General features: G+C 43.4%; 1 protein-coding gene, 1 long non-coding RNA gene and 1 pseudogene across 21 annotated transcripts in view; 2 read left to right on the top strand and 1 right to left on the bottom strand.

Annotated features, from left to right (window-relative positions):
* Positions 1 to 13,489, top strand: part of LOC102884495 (ATP-binding cassette sub-family A member 3) — a 114,381-nt gene extending 100,892 nt beyond the window's left edge. For 18 of the 20 annotated variants that reach the window (XM_025047260.1, XM_025047248.1, XM_025047253.1 and 15 more), the window contains 5 exons: positions 6,780 to 6,967; positions 7,473 to 7,643; positions 8,051 to 8,241; positions 9,877 to 9,950; positions 10,327 to 10,480. In XM_025047260.1, coding sequence (XP_024903028.1) covers positions 6,780 to 6,967; positions 7,473 to 7,643; positions 8,051 to 8,241; positions 9,877 to 9,950; positions 10,327 to 10,467 — 765 coding nt within the window. In that variant the 3' untranslated portion in view covers positions 10,468 to 10,480. Of the gene's footprint in view, positions 1 to 6,779; positions 6,968 to 7,472; positions 7,644 to 8,050; positions 8,242 to 9,876; positions 9,951 to 10,326; positions 10,481 to 11,865 lie in introns of those variants that run through there. The other 2 variants (XM_025047254.1, XM_025047249.1) reach the window with 2 other exon arrangements.
* Positions 4,281 to 4,399, top strand: LOC112480293 (annotated as a pseudogene).
* Positions 13,490 to 13,568: 79 nt separating the features above from the next.
* Positions 13,569 to 15,018, bottom strand: LOC107195729. The gene is made up of 2 exons (XR_001516946.2): positions 14,638 to 15,018; positions 13,569 to 13,739 (listed from the first exon to the last, which is right to left on the bottom strand). It is a non-coding gene; the product is annotated as an uncharacterized LOC107195729 (long non-coding RNA).
* Between the last annotated feature and the right edge of the window lie 20 nt (positions 15,019 to 15,038).

Here is a 15,038-nt window from a genome sequence, read left to right as displayed (position 1 = left end):
ACACATCCACATGGGAGAATAGCCAAGAAACAGTTGCAACCTATGCTAGCAAATCGATATAGCTATAGGAATTTGTGATCCATCAAAGTAGAAGCAAAATTTAAATTGCGGAAGTAGATGAGATAATCTATTGGGCGGGTTATAATGAGGAGAAGAAAGATATGGGCTGAATTTTGAGAATTATAAGCATTTCTAAGATGTGGAGAGAGAATAACTGGAAAATATTTGGGGAGAATTAGTGAGTTAGGAGGATCAGCTGGATAAGGTTTTATCACACAATCCACAGGAAGAGAAAAATTCCGGGAAGATACTCTTGATGTTGGGTGCATACATATTTATAGTCATTCTGTATTCCTATTGAATTGACCTTCTTGCCATTGTCTAATGACCTTCCATGTCTTTAGAGACAATTTTTGACTCGAAGTCTACTTTGTCTGATACTAGTATAGCCGGTCCTGCTGTTGTCTGGTTACCATCTGCACGGAATACTTTTTTATCCCTCACTTTCAGCCTATGTGTGTCTTTGAGTCTAAAGTGGGCATTTTGTGGATAGTAACAGTTGGCTCTTGGTTATTTATGCATTTAGCTACTCTGTCTTTTTACTGGGCGTGTAGCCTATTTATGTTCAAAGTGGTTATCGATAGAGGATTTACTAGCGTCATTTTGTTACGTGACCTATCGGTCCTGTGGTTCTTTTGTTCTTTTTCTCTCTTGCTGTCTTCCATTGTGTTTTGTTGGTTTGATTTTGTTCTTTTTTTTTTCGTTTTGTTTTGTTTTGCATTGATAGCTTTTAATTCCTTTTTCTTTCATGTAATTTCTACAAGTATTTTCTTTGTAATTACCAAGGGGTTTACATAAAATATAATAATCTATCTTAAGCCGATAAGAACTTAAGTTCTCTTGCACAAGAACTCTCTGCTTTTACTTCTTTTTCCACCAGATTACATGTTATTGATATCACAAATTACATCTATTTATATTATATACCTATTAACACATTTTGGTTATGGTTGTTTTTAATACTTTTGTCTTTTAAGTTTTATCGAAGAATTAAAAGCACCTTCCCCACCACCATTATAATAATTGAATGTTCTGTTTTTGTCTGTATTTTTACTTTCACCAGTGATTTCCCTACTTTCGTAAGCTCTCATGTTCCTTCTTAGTGTCCTTTTATTTCAACTTGAAGAACTCTCTTCAGTATTTCTTGTAAGACAAATGTAGAGATGATAAATTCCTTCGGCTTTTGTTTTTCTGAAAAAGTTTATCTCTCCTTCATTTTTGAAGGACACTTTTGTGAGGTACAGTATTCTTGGTTGGGAGTTTTTTCTCTTACTCCTTTTAAAACTCTCTCTTTGACCTTAGCTTTTGACAGTTTGATTATAATGTGTCTCGGTGGGGGTCTCTTTGATTTATCTTATTGGTTTTTCTCCCAGCTTCCTGGATCAGGATGTCTTTTTCCTTCCCCAGGTTGGGAAGTTTCTGGCCTTCTTTCCTTAATTCCTTCCTTTCCTTTCTTTCTTCCTTCTTTCCTTCCTTCTTTCTTTCTTTTTATTTTTTTGATACTGTTTTCTATTCATTATCCTTATTTTCATTTTCTATTTAAGAGTCTGTGGAAGAACAACTTACTCACTCAGTGCTAGTTGCTACCTGGTCGGTGAGCAGCGGCAGCTGCAGACCAGGCTGTGGTAGGGAAGTGCTGGATAAGCACAGGGGGCTCCTTCACACCTTCAGACTGGGCTGTGACTTTGGGTCAAGTAGCGAGCCGAAGCAGTCCATTCACCCCGAACGTCCTCCTCAGCCACAGCCTGTGTAGCAACAGCCTGCTCTTCCTTTTCAGTCTCTTCAAGGTCTCTGTAGAAGTAGAGATCGGGCGTGACCTCCTGTGAGTGTTCATGGGAGATGCTACCACACATGCACAGAACTTTCTCGGCCAGCACACACCCCATCAGACTCACCGGCCGAGCTCCCTTGTTGTTACGCTGGAGCGCCATCCACACGGCCCAGGGGAGACTCTGTGTTACACAGAGCAATGGTAGGCAAGTTAACGTAACACATGTCTGTGAGAGGCTGGTGGCAAGCCCTGGGAACAGTAAGCACCAGAATCTGCAGCTCGTAAAACACTGCTAGATCTGGTTAGTGAAGGTTCCAGGAGTGAAGCCGCCAGCAACAGGAGCGGCTTCAGTGACAGGAGCAGACTTCAGCACAGCTCGCTGGCCAGTATTCCTGAAGGACGTGACACTAACATCAGCCAGGTCTTCGATGGCAGCGATGGCATAGGCTGCCAGTACAAGCTTCTCCCAGGTTCTCTTCAGATTTATGATGTAGATTCCAGTACTTTTCCTTTTGTAGATGTACTGTTCCATTTGGAAGTCCAAGTTGATGCCACTTAAGTGGGTTCCTGCTGCAAGGAATTTAAGGACATTCTCTTTCATTTGCAGGACATCCAAGGCCCAGACGTTATGAACGTTTTTCTGTAAGTTATGACAGGAACCCAGAACAATGTCATACGGATCCCTCTCTGGGTAGCATAGAAAGGCTGGCCATTATTTCTTTGAATAAACTTTCTTCCCCTTTCCTTCTCTCTTTGCTTTCTGGAACTCCCAAAGTACAAGTAATGAATGGTGCATTTAATGGTGTCCGTTAAGTCCCTTAAAGTATCTTTACTCAATTTTCTTTTTTCCATTTTCTTTTCTGGTTGGATGATTTCCACTGGTCTGTCTTTGAACTCACTGATCATTTCTTCTACTTGAACTAGACTGTTGTGTATCCCCTCTATTGAACTTTTTAGTACTGTTATTGTATTCTTCACCTCTGTGATTTATGTGCTACTTTCCCATATTTTTTCTCTCTTGAAATTCTCATTTTGTTCATCACTGCACTCAGTGAGCACCTTTGTGACAGTTATTTTGAATTGTCTGCCAGGCAAATCATTTATCTCCGTTCCACTTGGATTAGTTTCTGGAAATTTATCTTAATTTCTTTATTCTTTTATTTCTCTGTTTCTTCATTTCCCTTCGTGTTGGTTTCTACGTTAGATAAAACAGCCATCTCCCCTATTCTTGACAGATTGGCCTCATGCAGGAGATGATCCTTGCCAATCAGTGCAGCTAAAGACTCTGGGTGCTTCTCAAACCTTTGTGCTTGTCCAAACTGCCATTTGTGTTCTGAGTGGCCCCTGGGAGATTAGGGTGTGCCACGTTGCACCAGTGCCCTGCAGGCACAGAAAATGAGCACGTGCCAGTCGGGCTCCCGGAGGACTACCAAATGCCTGCCCTCTCGGCTCCCAGGTACAAGCTAATTGGGAGCCCAACCTTCAGGCAGCAGCTGGGAAAGTTGGAACATTCGGTATACAGTCTGGCAGCTTTCACGGAGGAACTGGTAGCTGAGTGTTTTTATCTACTCTCTCTGTCCTGAGCCAGGGGGAATAGCCATTGGGGGTGTTTGTACATCCATTTAAAAATCTCTTTGTTCTCCATGATCTGTGAGACTTGCCAATGCTGATTTAGGAACTGGTACCTCAGGTGGAAGCCATCAAAGTTGGGGTACTACATGTGTGGACAAACTCCTTTCAGGGAGAAGCTAGAGTCTTGGTTTTATCACTGGAGCAAGCCATAGAGAGAAAGCACAGGAAATTCCCCCATGCTTATTCAGGCTCCTGGAAGACTAGTCATCATCGGCCCTGTCAGCCCCCAGATTCGGACGAAGCAAAAGCAAGACCCTCAGGCAGCGGCTGGGAAAGAATGCAGTCTCACCCTTTCCAGGGAGAACCTGGGAGACGGGTGTCTTCGTCTTCCCTCTGCCCTGAGCTTGGGGAGGGCAATCACAACGAGTGCTAACATGTTCATTTAAAATGACCTCTTTGCTTTCCATGGTCCCAGGGAAACACAAGTGCCAAGTCCCGTCAGCTCGGAGAGCTGGGTCATTTGGGCCCCAGGTGGCAGCCATAAAAGTTGGGGCATTAGATGAGTAATCCAAACCCTTCACTCCTCAGGGAGAAGCTGGGAGTTGGGGATTCCCTCCAGATTGTAGGACACTGTGCCAGAGGCGGAGTCTTTGGCACAATTGCGTCTCGGCTTTTCCTACCCATTTTGATGTGGGTATTTTCTGTCACCCAGTGCATAGGAGTCTCTCAGCTATTTTCTGGATTTCTCTCAGAGGGAACTGGACCCAGCGTGGCTGTGTATTTGGTGCATTCGCGGCAGGAGGGAAAGTCAGGGGCCTCCTCGTCCACCATCTTGCTTACATCGCTTCAACTTTTTAGATGTTTAAAAGTCATTCATGTCTACGGCCATGCCACCCTGAACAAGCCCGATCCTGTCTGATCTCGGAAGCTAAGCAGGGTTGGGTCTGGTTAGTACTTGGATGGGAGACCACCTAGGAAGACCAGGTGCTATAGGCGTAAAAAATAAAAAATAAGGGATTGTAAACTGATAAGGTCCTAGCAATTTGTGAGGTCAACCAAGGGTTGCCTCGCCTAAAAAAAAAAAAAAAGTCATTCACATTTACTTTCCTGTGAATAGTCTATTTGTGTCTTTTATACATTTGAAATTATTGACATTTTTCTTTATTTCTTTGAGTTCTTTATATATTATTAATTTCTGTAATGTGAGTTTCAAATAGATTTCATGTTTGCTTCTGGACTTTGCCCATATTGTTTTTGCCCTGCAGAAACTTTTAGGTAAGTAAATATAGCAATCTTTTTTACGGCCACTTGATTCTAAGTCATTACTATAGTAAATCTCACTAGCGAAAGACTACTAGAAGCACACTTATAGTCGAACAAATTTAGGTTCCCTTACTGCAGCAAAGGGAAATGTGCATCAGAGGAACTGGAGGGGGTCTCATTAAAAGGGAAGGGGATTATTAGAGGATTTTGGTTTTTGTAGGGGATTAGAAAGAAGTAGAGATTGGAAGTTGTCAGGAAATAGGGGACATTTGATGATGTGACATTTAAAATTTAAATCTTTAATGGAACTGATCATTTTTAAGCTACATACAAATTATTAAAACTGACCTCAGAAGAAATAGAAAACTGAAACAATCACAGTACTCATAGAAAAAATAGAAAAAGTTGTCAGAGATTCACTCTTCAAAAAAATAAGATAAAGCACCAGTCCCATATGGTTTCACGGGGACTATTCTATCAGCTTTTCATTTTTTTATTAAATTTATTAGGGTGACAGTGGTTAATAAAATCATATAGGTCAAGGGTACAATTCAATAATGAGTCATGTGTATATTGCATTGTGTGTTCCCCACCCAAAGTTCAATTTCCTTCCGTGACCGTATATTAGACCCCTTTTACACTTGTCTACCTCCCCACCCTCACCTCCCTTCCCTCTGGTAAGCACTAAACTGTTTTGCGTGTCCTTGAGTCTCCATCAGCTTTTTAAAGAGCAAATAAAAATGGTATTTAAATGTTCAGATCATAGAAAAACTACAGAAAACTGTCACAGAAAAATTAATAAAATCGAACAATATAAAATAAAAATAAACATATTAAAAAAATAAAGTCCACAGATAAGATTATATGCTATTCGTCTTTCTCCGTCTGACTCTTTTCACTTAGCATAATGCCCTCAAGGTCCATCTGTGTTGTCACACATGGCAGGATTTCCTTCATTTTAAGACTGAATAATATTCCATTGTATAGATAGACCACATTTTCTTTATCCAATGATCTGTTGTTGGACACTTAGGTTGTTTCCATGTCTTCGCTATTGTAAATAATGCTGCTGTGAGCATGGGGATGCAGTATCTTTTGAGTTCATGTTTTGTTTCCTTTAGATAAATACCCAGAAGTGGGACTGCTGGATCATATGGTGGTTCTTTTTTTAATTTTTTGAAGAAACTCCAGGCTGTTCCCCATAGTGGATGTCCCAGTTTACACCAGCAGTGCACAAGGGTCCCTATTTTTTGAAGAAACTCCAGGCTGTTCCCCATAGTGATGTCCCAATTTACACCAGCAGTGCACAAGGGTCCCCTTTTCTCCACATCCTCACCAGCATTTATCTCTTGTCTTCTTGATATTAGCCACTCTACCAGGTGTGAGGAGATATCCGGTTTTGATTTGCATTTCTCTGGTGATTAGTGATGCTGAGCACCTTCTCATGTACCTGTTAGCCATCTGTATGTAGTCTTTTGAAAAATGTCTATTCAGAGTCTCTGCCCATTTTTTAATCAGATTATTTGGTATATTTTGCTATTGAGTTGTATGCGTTCTTTATAGATTTTAAATATTTACGCCTTATCAAGATATGTGATTTGCAGATCTTTTCTCCCATTCAGTAGATTGCCCTTTCATTTTATTGATGATTTCCTTCGCTGAGCAAAAGCTTTTTAGTCTGATGTAGTGTGACTTGTTTATTTTTGTATTCTGTATATATATAAAGTTATATGTATGATATATATATATATTACACATATATCTATACATATCCTACACATTATTTTAATTGATTTAATAAAATGGCTTTTTCCTAATGACATTTGAATAGGCAACTTCCTCTAATAAAAATCTACCTCAGGTACAAAGTAGTACACAACGCGTTGGCGATGCCAGTTACGGTTGTTACTATTGCATTTTACTACAGTGGGCTTCAGCTATAAAGATTTTTTAGACTAGAAAAGAAATAATCCTTGTTGGGAGCTCTGAGTATCAAACTTTCTTGGCAGCACAGACTAGAAGACTTTAGGTTTTCTCTCTCAGCCATGTGAACTGGATGCTCAGCGGAATAGTCGCCTTGGATCTCTTGCTTATGGTTACCATCTCGATCCAGGTTAGGTCACGAATCGGCTATTGTCCTCAGTCTGACCCCGTGCTGAACCACATGACAGGTCGCGAATTGCTCATCATGTATGCCAGGCTGCGGGGGGTCCCTGAGACAGACATTTACAAGTATGTGGAAACCTTCTTGCATTCGCTGCAGCTGGAAACCCATGCCAACGAGTTTGCCTGCACATACAGGTGACGTATTATCTTATTGCAATTGTTAAGCTGCCCACCTGGGTCTCCACCGTTTAGGATGAATGCCCGCAAACTCAACCCGATCCCTCTGTCACCTGACACACAGAGGCAGTGGCTGTGAGACATTCCAGTGTCCCGTCAGGGTTCAGATGTCAGGCGTAGCGCAGATCCCGCTTTTGTGAAGTTAACCTTTTGCAGACATGAGCTATAGCCTTTGCATTTCAAAAAAGAACACCTTCATCTTATCTCCCCGTGGTTCTTTAGCTCCCCCAAACAAAAAATGATGCTGAAATAAATTTCATTAATAACAATGCCGAAATAAATTACCAGAAAAGTCATTTCAATAGAAATGAGTTGATATACATATCTCGACTTGGGCCTGCTGCTTTGTGATTCATATCAAATCATTCTGGATATATGAGCTAATTCTGCCCTGTGAATTAATGACATGTGGACCCTTATTTTTTTCTTTCTCCTCCACTTTCTCTCTCCTTTGATGATAAAGTAGAGGAATCAAACGTAGATTGAATACTGCTATTGCCCTAATGGGAAAGTCATCAATTGTCTTCCTGGATGAGCCATCGAGTGGCATGGATCTAGCAGCCAAGCACCTGCTCTGGGACACAGTTACATGTATGTGCAAAACGGGCAAAACTATCATCGTAACTTCGCACAGGTATGGCCCACTGGGAGGTATGCTCGAGGGTTGGAAGGGTAAGAAAGGAATTCATTGGAGCCAGGAATGTAAATTAGTGGACTTGTCTGAGTATGTGAGCTCCATACGAGGTACTGTGGGGAGGGGCCACTTCTTGGCCAAAGCCAAGAATCCTAAATTGAGTTCTGGAATCCAGAATTGACAGAAGATAGGAAATTAGGGAACTGCTCCTATTGTGGATTCAGGAACCAACTGCTTTGAATTTTTAAATTTCCTCTTCCAAAATATGGACTTAGTGGTGATCACCTGCAATACAAAGCTTTCCTACAGCAAATATTACTTTATAATCACAGCTCTATTTTGCAATATTGAATTCGCACTCTGAAAGGGAGTCTCTTCAGCCATATCTCCTTTGCTCCCCCCCACAGCACGGAAGAATGTGAGGCCCTCTGTACCAGGCTGGCCATCATGGTAAAGGGGAGGTTCAAGTGCCTAGGCAGCCCTCAGCAACTCAAGAACAAATTTAGTGATGTATACAGTCTGACAGCAAAGGTGAAGATTGATGAGGTTGAAGATAAACTACAAGAGTTCAAAGAATTCATCGCAGCAACATTCCCAGGTAATGTAGACAGGGCTGACTCGCGACAGATGTGTCAAGTCACGTATGTCACGAAAAGAAACGCAGTGCCGCTGTACACAACAACAGGGATGAATCTCGACAATATGAGCGAAAGAAGCCAGGTGAAAATAGTACATACTGTGCGATTGCATTTAGGTGGTGCACAAAGAAGGCAAAACCAAACTATAGTGTTTAAGGTTCCATACTTAGGTAATAAAACTACAAAGAGCAGTAGGGATTAGGAAGTACAAACTGATAGTTACAGAGTCGTCACAGGGATGTGAAGTACAGCACAGGGAACACAGCCAACAGTATTGTAATAGCCATGTAGGGTGCCAGGTGGGTGATGACTTATCAGGAGAATCACTTCGTAATTGTATAAAGGTCTAACTGCTATACTGTACACCTGAGACTAAGATAAAATAATATTGAATGTTAACTCTAATTGATAAATACGATTTTTAAAAAAGAGGCATACAGTCTTAACAGGGGCACTCAGTTCTGTTCCTGAACGAGAGGATAGAAAGTGAAATTCGCTAAAAGGTATAAAATGCAGTACTTCATGGAGGAAGTATTTGAATCATAGCGTTTGACTTATGCTCGGCAATGTAATTTTATAATACTGTACATTCCACAGCCATGTGATTTCAAAACACCATTAACATGAATAAAAATTTAAGTTACCCCTCCTCCCCCCCCAAAACTATAAAGAATATCGAAGAAATGCTTACCATAAAAATCAAGATAGTTGTATTTAAGAGTGAGAAAGTGAGTCTTGCTTGTGGCGCATCAGTGACTTTTAGAATGTTGGCTGTCAGTTACATGTTTGTTAACTTTATTATAATTTACTAAGCTGTACATTTATGTTCCATACACTTTTTATATGTTTGATATATTTCACAATTTTAAAAGTTTTTAAAATTTTACTTACTCATGGAGGCTATTTAGGGACTCATGACAAAAGAAAATAAGTTATATATATGACATATAGCTTATTTATTTTAAATATTTTAACCTCAATTAAATTCTTTTGCAATAATCTCCAACTATGTGGTAATAGATATGAATGCCTCCTATCAGTTGGGAAGGGTTACAGTATTACTGCCATATTTTCAAAAGCTGTAATATCTCATTGCTCCAGTGGACGCCTTCACGTCTGTGTTTTATATACATGAATCTTCTTTCTTTTAGAATGCAGATTGCCGAGTCATGAGAATAGTATAGAGAGCCCACCACACACGTACACACATGCGACTGGAAAAGAAACCACACCCACATTTTACAAGCATAGTTTCAGGACAGTTTAGAAACAGTTCTGTAGAACATTAGGATTCATATGCATTAGGTTTGGCAAAGTGAGCATGGAGCTGTCAATTTTCCCATGCCTAAAAGTGATTATCGTACCCTCTGCAATTCGTACAAACTACAGAAAATAAGACCATATTTCACATGGAAGTGACTCTATTGAAATACTTAACGAAGTCATACATACTAAAAAGAATGGACTTTGGAATTTTCTTTGTATATTCTCTCTTCCAAGGTCTTGGACAACTGGAATGGGAATTATTGGAGGATTCTATAAAACTCTATCAGACGTGAGGCCTTGTCCCACCTGTCCGATCTTTCCTTTTGTAGGTAACATCATACACAAGGAATATGGAGGGATGATTGTCTACCGCATTCCCAAGAAGGAAATTTGCTGGGGAAAGGTGACTATGGAGACCATACCTTCTAACATTACCTATCAATAGAGGACTGATAGGAAGCACTGGGACATTGGCACGTGGAATGGGAACCTGATGTTGTCAGAGGGGAGCGTTCAAGTTACTTGTCAAAAGCCCCTTTGACACTTATGACCCTAAATTCCATTATCCTTCACCTATTAAGAGACTAGGCATGGAGAACTACCTCCTCTTCTCTCTGTTTTTCAACCATCTTTTCCTTCTACTGTCTGACTTCCCCCTCTCTGTCTTTTAGTCCATAAGCATCAACCTGGCAGGAGTTGGGGGGCGACTGGGTGGGGAGAAGGTTCATCTGGGGATGCCACAGTGGTAACGCTGCCATTTTTTTTTTTTTCTGTTAAAGGTGTTTAGTATTTTGGAGGAAGCTAAAGTGCTATTCAATTTAGAAGACTATTCCGTCAGTCAGATAACACTGGAAGAAATCTTCCTGACCTTTGCTAATACTGATAATATGGAAAGTGATCAAGAAATAAAGCTGCTATGAGATTCAGTTCCAACCAGTGACTTTTATGTCTTTCTTAGACGGCTGCCTGCAAGTAAATACATAGAGGCACCTCTCTCGTCTCTTTTTCTCCTCCTCTCCTCCTCCTCCTGTCTCCCTCTCCCTCTCCCCGCTCTCTCTGCATGTGGGTACACAAATTGAACCCCCAAAGAAGAAAGTTTGTAATCTTTGGAGATTAAGATAAGTGACCTGAACCGCGAAGGGTCTAAGATTTCGCCCTACTTGCAAGTTATCACGTTAGCTTGCCACAGTTTCATGATTACTGGCAGAGGCATTGGAATCCTGAATCAAAGACACAGGACTCTATTACGACAAGAGCAGTAGGCAGAGATCATATTTGTGCCCGTTCCCCAATCCCTAATTTTCACAAGGCGACAGAGCCAGGTCATGCCAGTATATTCAGTGGGTTGTATTACGAGAAAGGAACTGTGACCTTACAGTAAAGGACAGTAAGTCAACCTTCCCTACCTGTGCTCTGAAAGAAAAATTCTTATACTAAATATTAAGTCGGTCTTCCCTCTGGTCCAGAGGTAAATACTCTTTCTTCAAAGGCCATTTGCTGTACAATCATCCTTGCAAAAATAGTCTGAAACGATGAGGCAGTTAGTCTTCTGCTTATAAGTCACACAGAGATGCAAGCAACCTGTGAAGAATTGTCTCCCAATAATATCCACCCCTTGTTTCCACTCTTTGGCTGCTGGCATATTTCCCTATGAATATGCCACCCCATCAGCCATTCCCATTGATCTGAGATTAGGACCAAACATATTTGTCTCATACAGTTTTTAAGGCTGCTGTCAGCCTTTTAGATTTCATTGATATCATGTGGTCTAACTGAACACCATAAGCACTAGAGCGTGGACAACTAGACTAGCTCCAAAATACTCATTCCGAATAAAATGTTAATCTCCAGGTCCCTCCCTTTCTGGTCTTTGGGATCTTATGACACAAGTGAGCTCGCTTGGGTTCTCCCCTTCCTGACATCAACCAGTGAGGTGCAAGTCAAACTTACTTAGATCCCACTTACAGCTAAGAGAAACATGAAGCAGAGTTTTGCAGACAAAAGGGATGCGTGTTTCTGCTGAATAGGAAATGCACAGACCCAAGAGAAAACGGGAGAATAAACGTTACCTAGAGCACTCTGACTTAAGATCTCGACCACTTAAGTGAGGGGTCAAAAATAACTGTGCCCCCTCAGTTATGACGGAAGCCATCGTAAACATTTCTGAGTCCTACTCTCTCCATTAAGGAGCTCGAAGTCGAAGACAGGAAAAATGTTGATTATGGTTGAAACAGGTAACAGGTAAATAGGAGTTTTTTACATTACTCTTTTAACTTGTGTTTATGTCTGAAAATGCCAATGTTTCTTCTTTAATCTAGTTCAGAGAGATAAACCATGAACGCAAAATTATCAATATAAGGCCGTAGAGTTCAGAGGACGAAAAGACTCCAGGCAAGAGCGGCATTTGCCGGGGTGTGAGGAGGAGCCATAATTAACGCCTCGGGCCCTAACCTGGCAGGAGGGCGGTGTTCCCAAACGCCTGCTTCGTCCCGGCTGTAGTGCCGGTCCCTTTGACGTGTCCCCGCCCCCGCACGCGCACGCGCGCCCGCCCAGCTCCGGCTCCGCAGGCCCTCAGACTCCGTAGAGTCACATTCGCTTCCACACTGAGGACCAGCGGGGCTTCGCCGCAGCGCGCTCGCCCGGCCCCCCACGCCTGCCTCTTCCTCTCCCGGGGCTGTCAGCGGCGCCCGTGCGGACCAGTCGCCAGGACCTCGTTTTCTTCTGCAATCAGATGGTGAGGGTGGCAGAAACCTGGCACGAGCTGCTCAGGCAACCAGGAGAAACTTCGGGGTGTTCTGCTGCCCGCACCCTGGTTTTGGTGCTAGACTGGGCGATGGGCATCACAAAAGAGGAAGAGAGACTTTGACATTTAATTAGCAGCGGTAGCGGTAAGCGGACATAAGCGATCTGGAGCCTCATCCGGGGAACCCTCTTCTTCCCTCCCCCTTCGCCTCCGTTTTTCACCCTCTTGGTCACCCTTTCTCCTTCTGTGTCCTCCGTTCTCAGACCTTTGACTGCTTCCCTCCATTATGAGGCTTACCGCTCCAAGCATTAACTTTTCAAGGGGTATGGGCAAGGACAACACAATACGACACTAGAGCTCATAGGTCCAGGCTGCTGTCACCGTCATGACGTAACTGGCTACAGGACCGCTTGGGTGCTGCGAAGCGTGAGATGGGACGTTTACGACGCCGGCCACCGCCACACGACATATTCACACGTATGTGAACACCGGCATCCCATCTCGGCCGCGCACACGCCCTCCAGGTATAAGGAGCAGTCCCGGAGTCAGGTAGGGCGGGGCATGACGGGGAAGTGGTACGTCTGTCCACAAGATGGCAGTCGAACGTTGTCGCCGGATAGGACATTTTGCAATGTTGCAAAATTCTAGATAGACATTATTTATGCAGCTGTTATCATGAATTATGTTCCAGATCCTACCACATTTTGAACAGAATTTTTTATTTGGGTCACAGTTATGTTTTGATGTATAAGTGGTTTATAGCCGAAGAATAAAGGAACATTCTAAATAAGGACATATGTGGGTGGGTGTGTTCCGGCTAACCTGAACTGTCATGATGAAGTCCAGTACAGCTAATTTTGGGGGAGGGATAGTGATTAAAAAGTACTAGGAAAAAATAATAAAAATACATGAAGTACTGGAGACAGGTTTGTATGTTATGGTCATTTGAATTTTATCCTGGAGAAACAGGGATCCTGGAACATGTTGAAGCAGGTGGGGGACTCGATACCAGCAGTGTTTCCCACGCTTCGCTCACTGGTGTAACACCTCCCTAGCACCTATAGTCAATTAACTTAATGTTGCTTAAACCAACTTTTCTTTTATAAATGCATTTAAAGAAGAAACTCGTTGTCAGCATCGCTTGCCATTTTATTCAAAACAAACATGTAACTATTAAAACGGAACAACCTTCATTTATATACCTGTGGTCAATTAACTTAATGTTGCTTAAACCAACTTTTCTTCTTTTATAAATGCATTTAAAGAGGAAACTCGATGTCAGCATCGCTTGCCATTTTATTCAAAATAAACATGTAACTATTAAAACGGAACAACCTTCATTCATATACCTGTGCTGGCTGGAACATTACTGCTCGGCTATCGCCCATGGGAACATAACGCTCTAACAATAAGCTTTCTGCTTCTGTACCCGCCGCTTGCACAACCGACCTGTGGGTTGACAGTAAAAAGAAGAAAAATAGACTTGTGTGTTCAAACAGGATGAAGAATGGGGTTTAGGGCTTAAAAACTCTGTACTTCTACATTTTGGGGCTGCTTGATTTGGGGTCTGCGTACCCCCGGCAGACCCAGCTGGCTGAATAAAGAGTGTGTTTCCTATAACTCACTGGTTTCTGGTAGTCCGTGTGTCTATCGGGGGCTGGGGCTACAACATACCAATTTAAAATCATCTCATGGTCCGTGTGTCTATCGGAGGCTGGCGGCTACAACATACCAATTTAAAATCATCTCATCCGCCACTGCTGTGAGTCGGCCGCACTTCGGGTAACTCCAATTTTACGGACTGAGTTAGGGGTGCCCTCTGAAAGCACAGAAATTGGGGTGGCGCTACGTTCTTCAACACCGGAGTCCTGCTAGACAGTTGTAGGCGTGGAGCAATTCGGCCACCGGCCAACGAGGACAGAAGTTTGTGCTTTGTACCCGCTAGAACCCCAGCCCTTCCACATGAATCGCTTCGGGATCTGATGCAGCGTGGGACCTGGAAAGCCTGCCTTTCTAACAGGCTCCTGACATAGTTGCTGTCCGTTTCCCAACCGTGCGATTCGGCAAGATACGAAACAGGAAGTCCCCGAAGGGCAGGGACGGCGCCTTGACCTCCTTCCTGCACAGTGTCTGGCAACAGCTTGGTTAACACTCGTTTAGGACAAGTGAATTTTTCCCCCGAGAAAGTCACATGACCCAGTGCACAGGCTTCGGTCAGAAGTTTCCCACACACCCGTCCTATTCCAAACATGTTTTCTCAAGCGAAAGCGACAGCTTACTGTGTACATAACCCCAGCCACGGGGGCAGAGACCGGAGCCGTGAGGGTTCCCCGCGTCTCGGACTCACCTACGTGTGTGCCCGGCCAGTCTGGCGTCAGGCCAGCGAACCCGCTGGACACGGCCTCTGCCCTCCCGGCGCTAGCCACTGGTGAGGACTTGACCCGGCCAAAGGCGATCACGCCGGCTTCGAGGCCCGATGCCTGCGGCGACACAGTCGGAGGCCTCGGGGGAGCCGCACGGCTCGGGCGCCAGAGGCTGGGACCCCGGGGACAGAGGCTGCTTCACTGGACAGTCCGGGTCGCGAGCACTCAAAGTGATGCGGGGAGGTGGCTGCCGTGGACGTAGACGAAGACTGCAGAGTGGGTGTCCAGGCCAGGGAGAGAATCCAAAACGGGCGACCTAACTCATCGGCTGGACGTGTCCTCGGGAATCCGCGCGGCGGGACAGAGAGCGCGCGGGGGGCGGGGC

This window comes from Pteropus alecto, unplaced genomic scaffold, assembly GCF_000325575.1.
Source record: "Pteropus alecto unplaced genomic scaffold, ASM32557v1 scaffold15, whole genome shotgun sequence".
Classification (NCBI taxonomy): domain Eukaryota; kingdom Metazoa; phylum Chordata; class Mammalia; order Chiroptera; family Pteropodidae; genus Pteropus; species Pteropus alecto.
The sequence above is the reverse complement of the archived record's forward strand: the minus strand, read 5'-3'. Positions and strand labels throughout refer to the sequence as shown.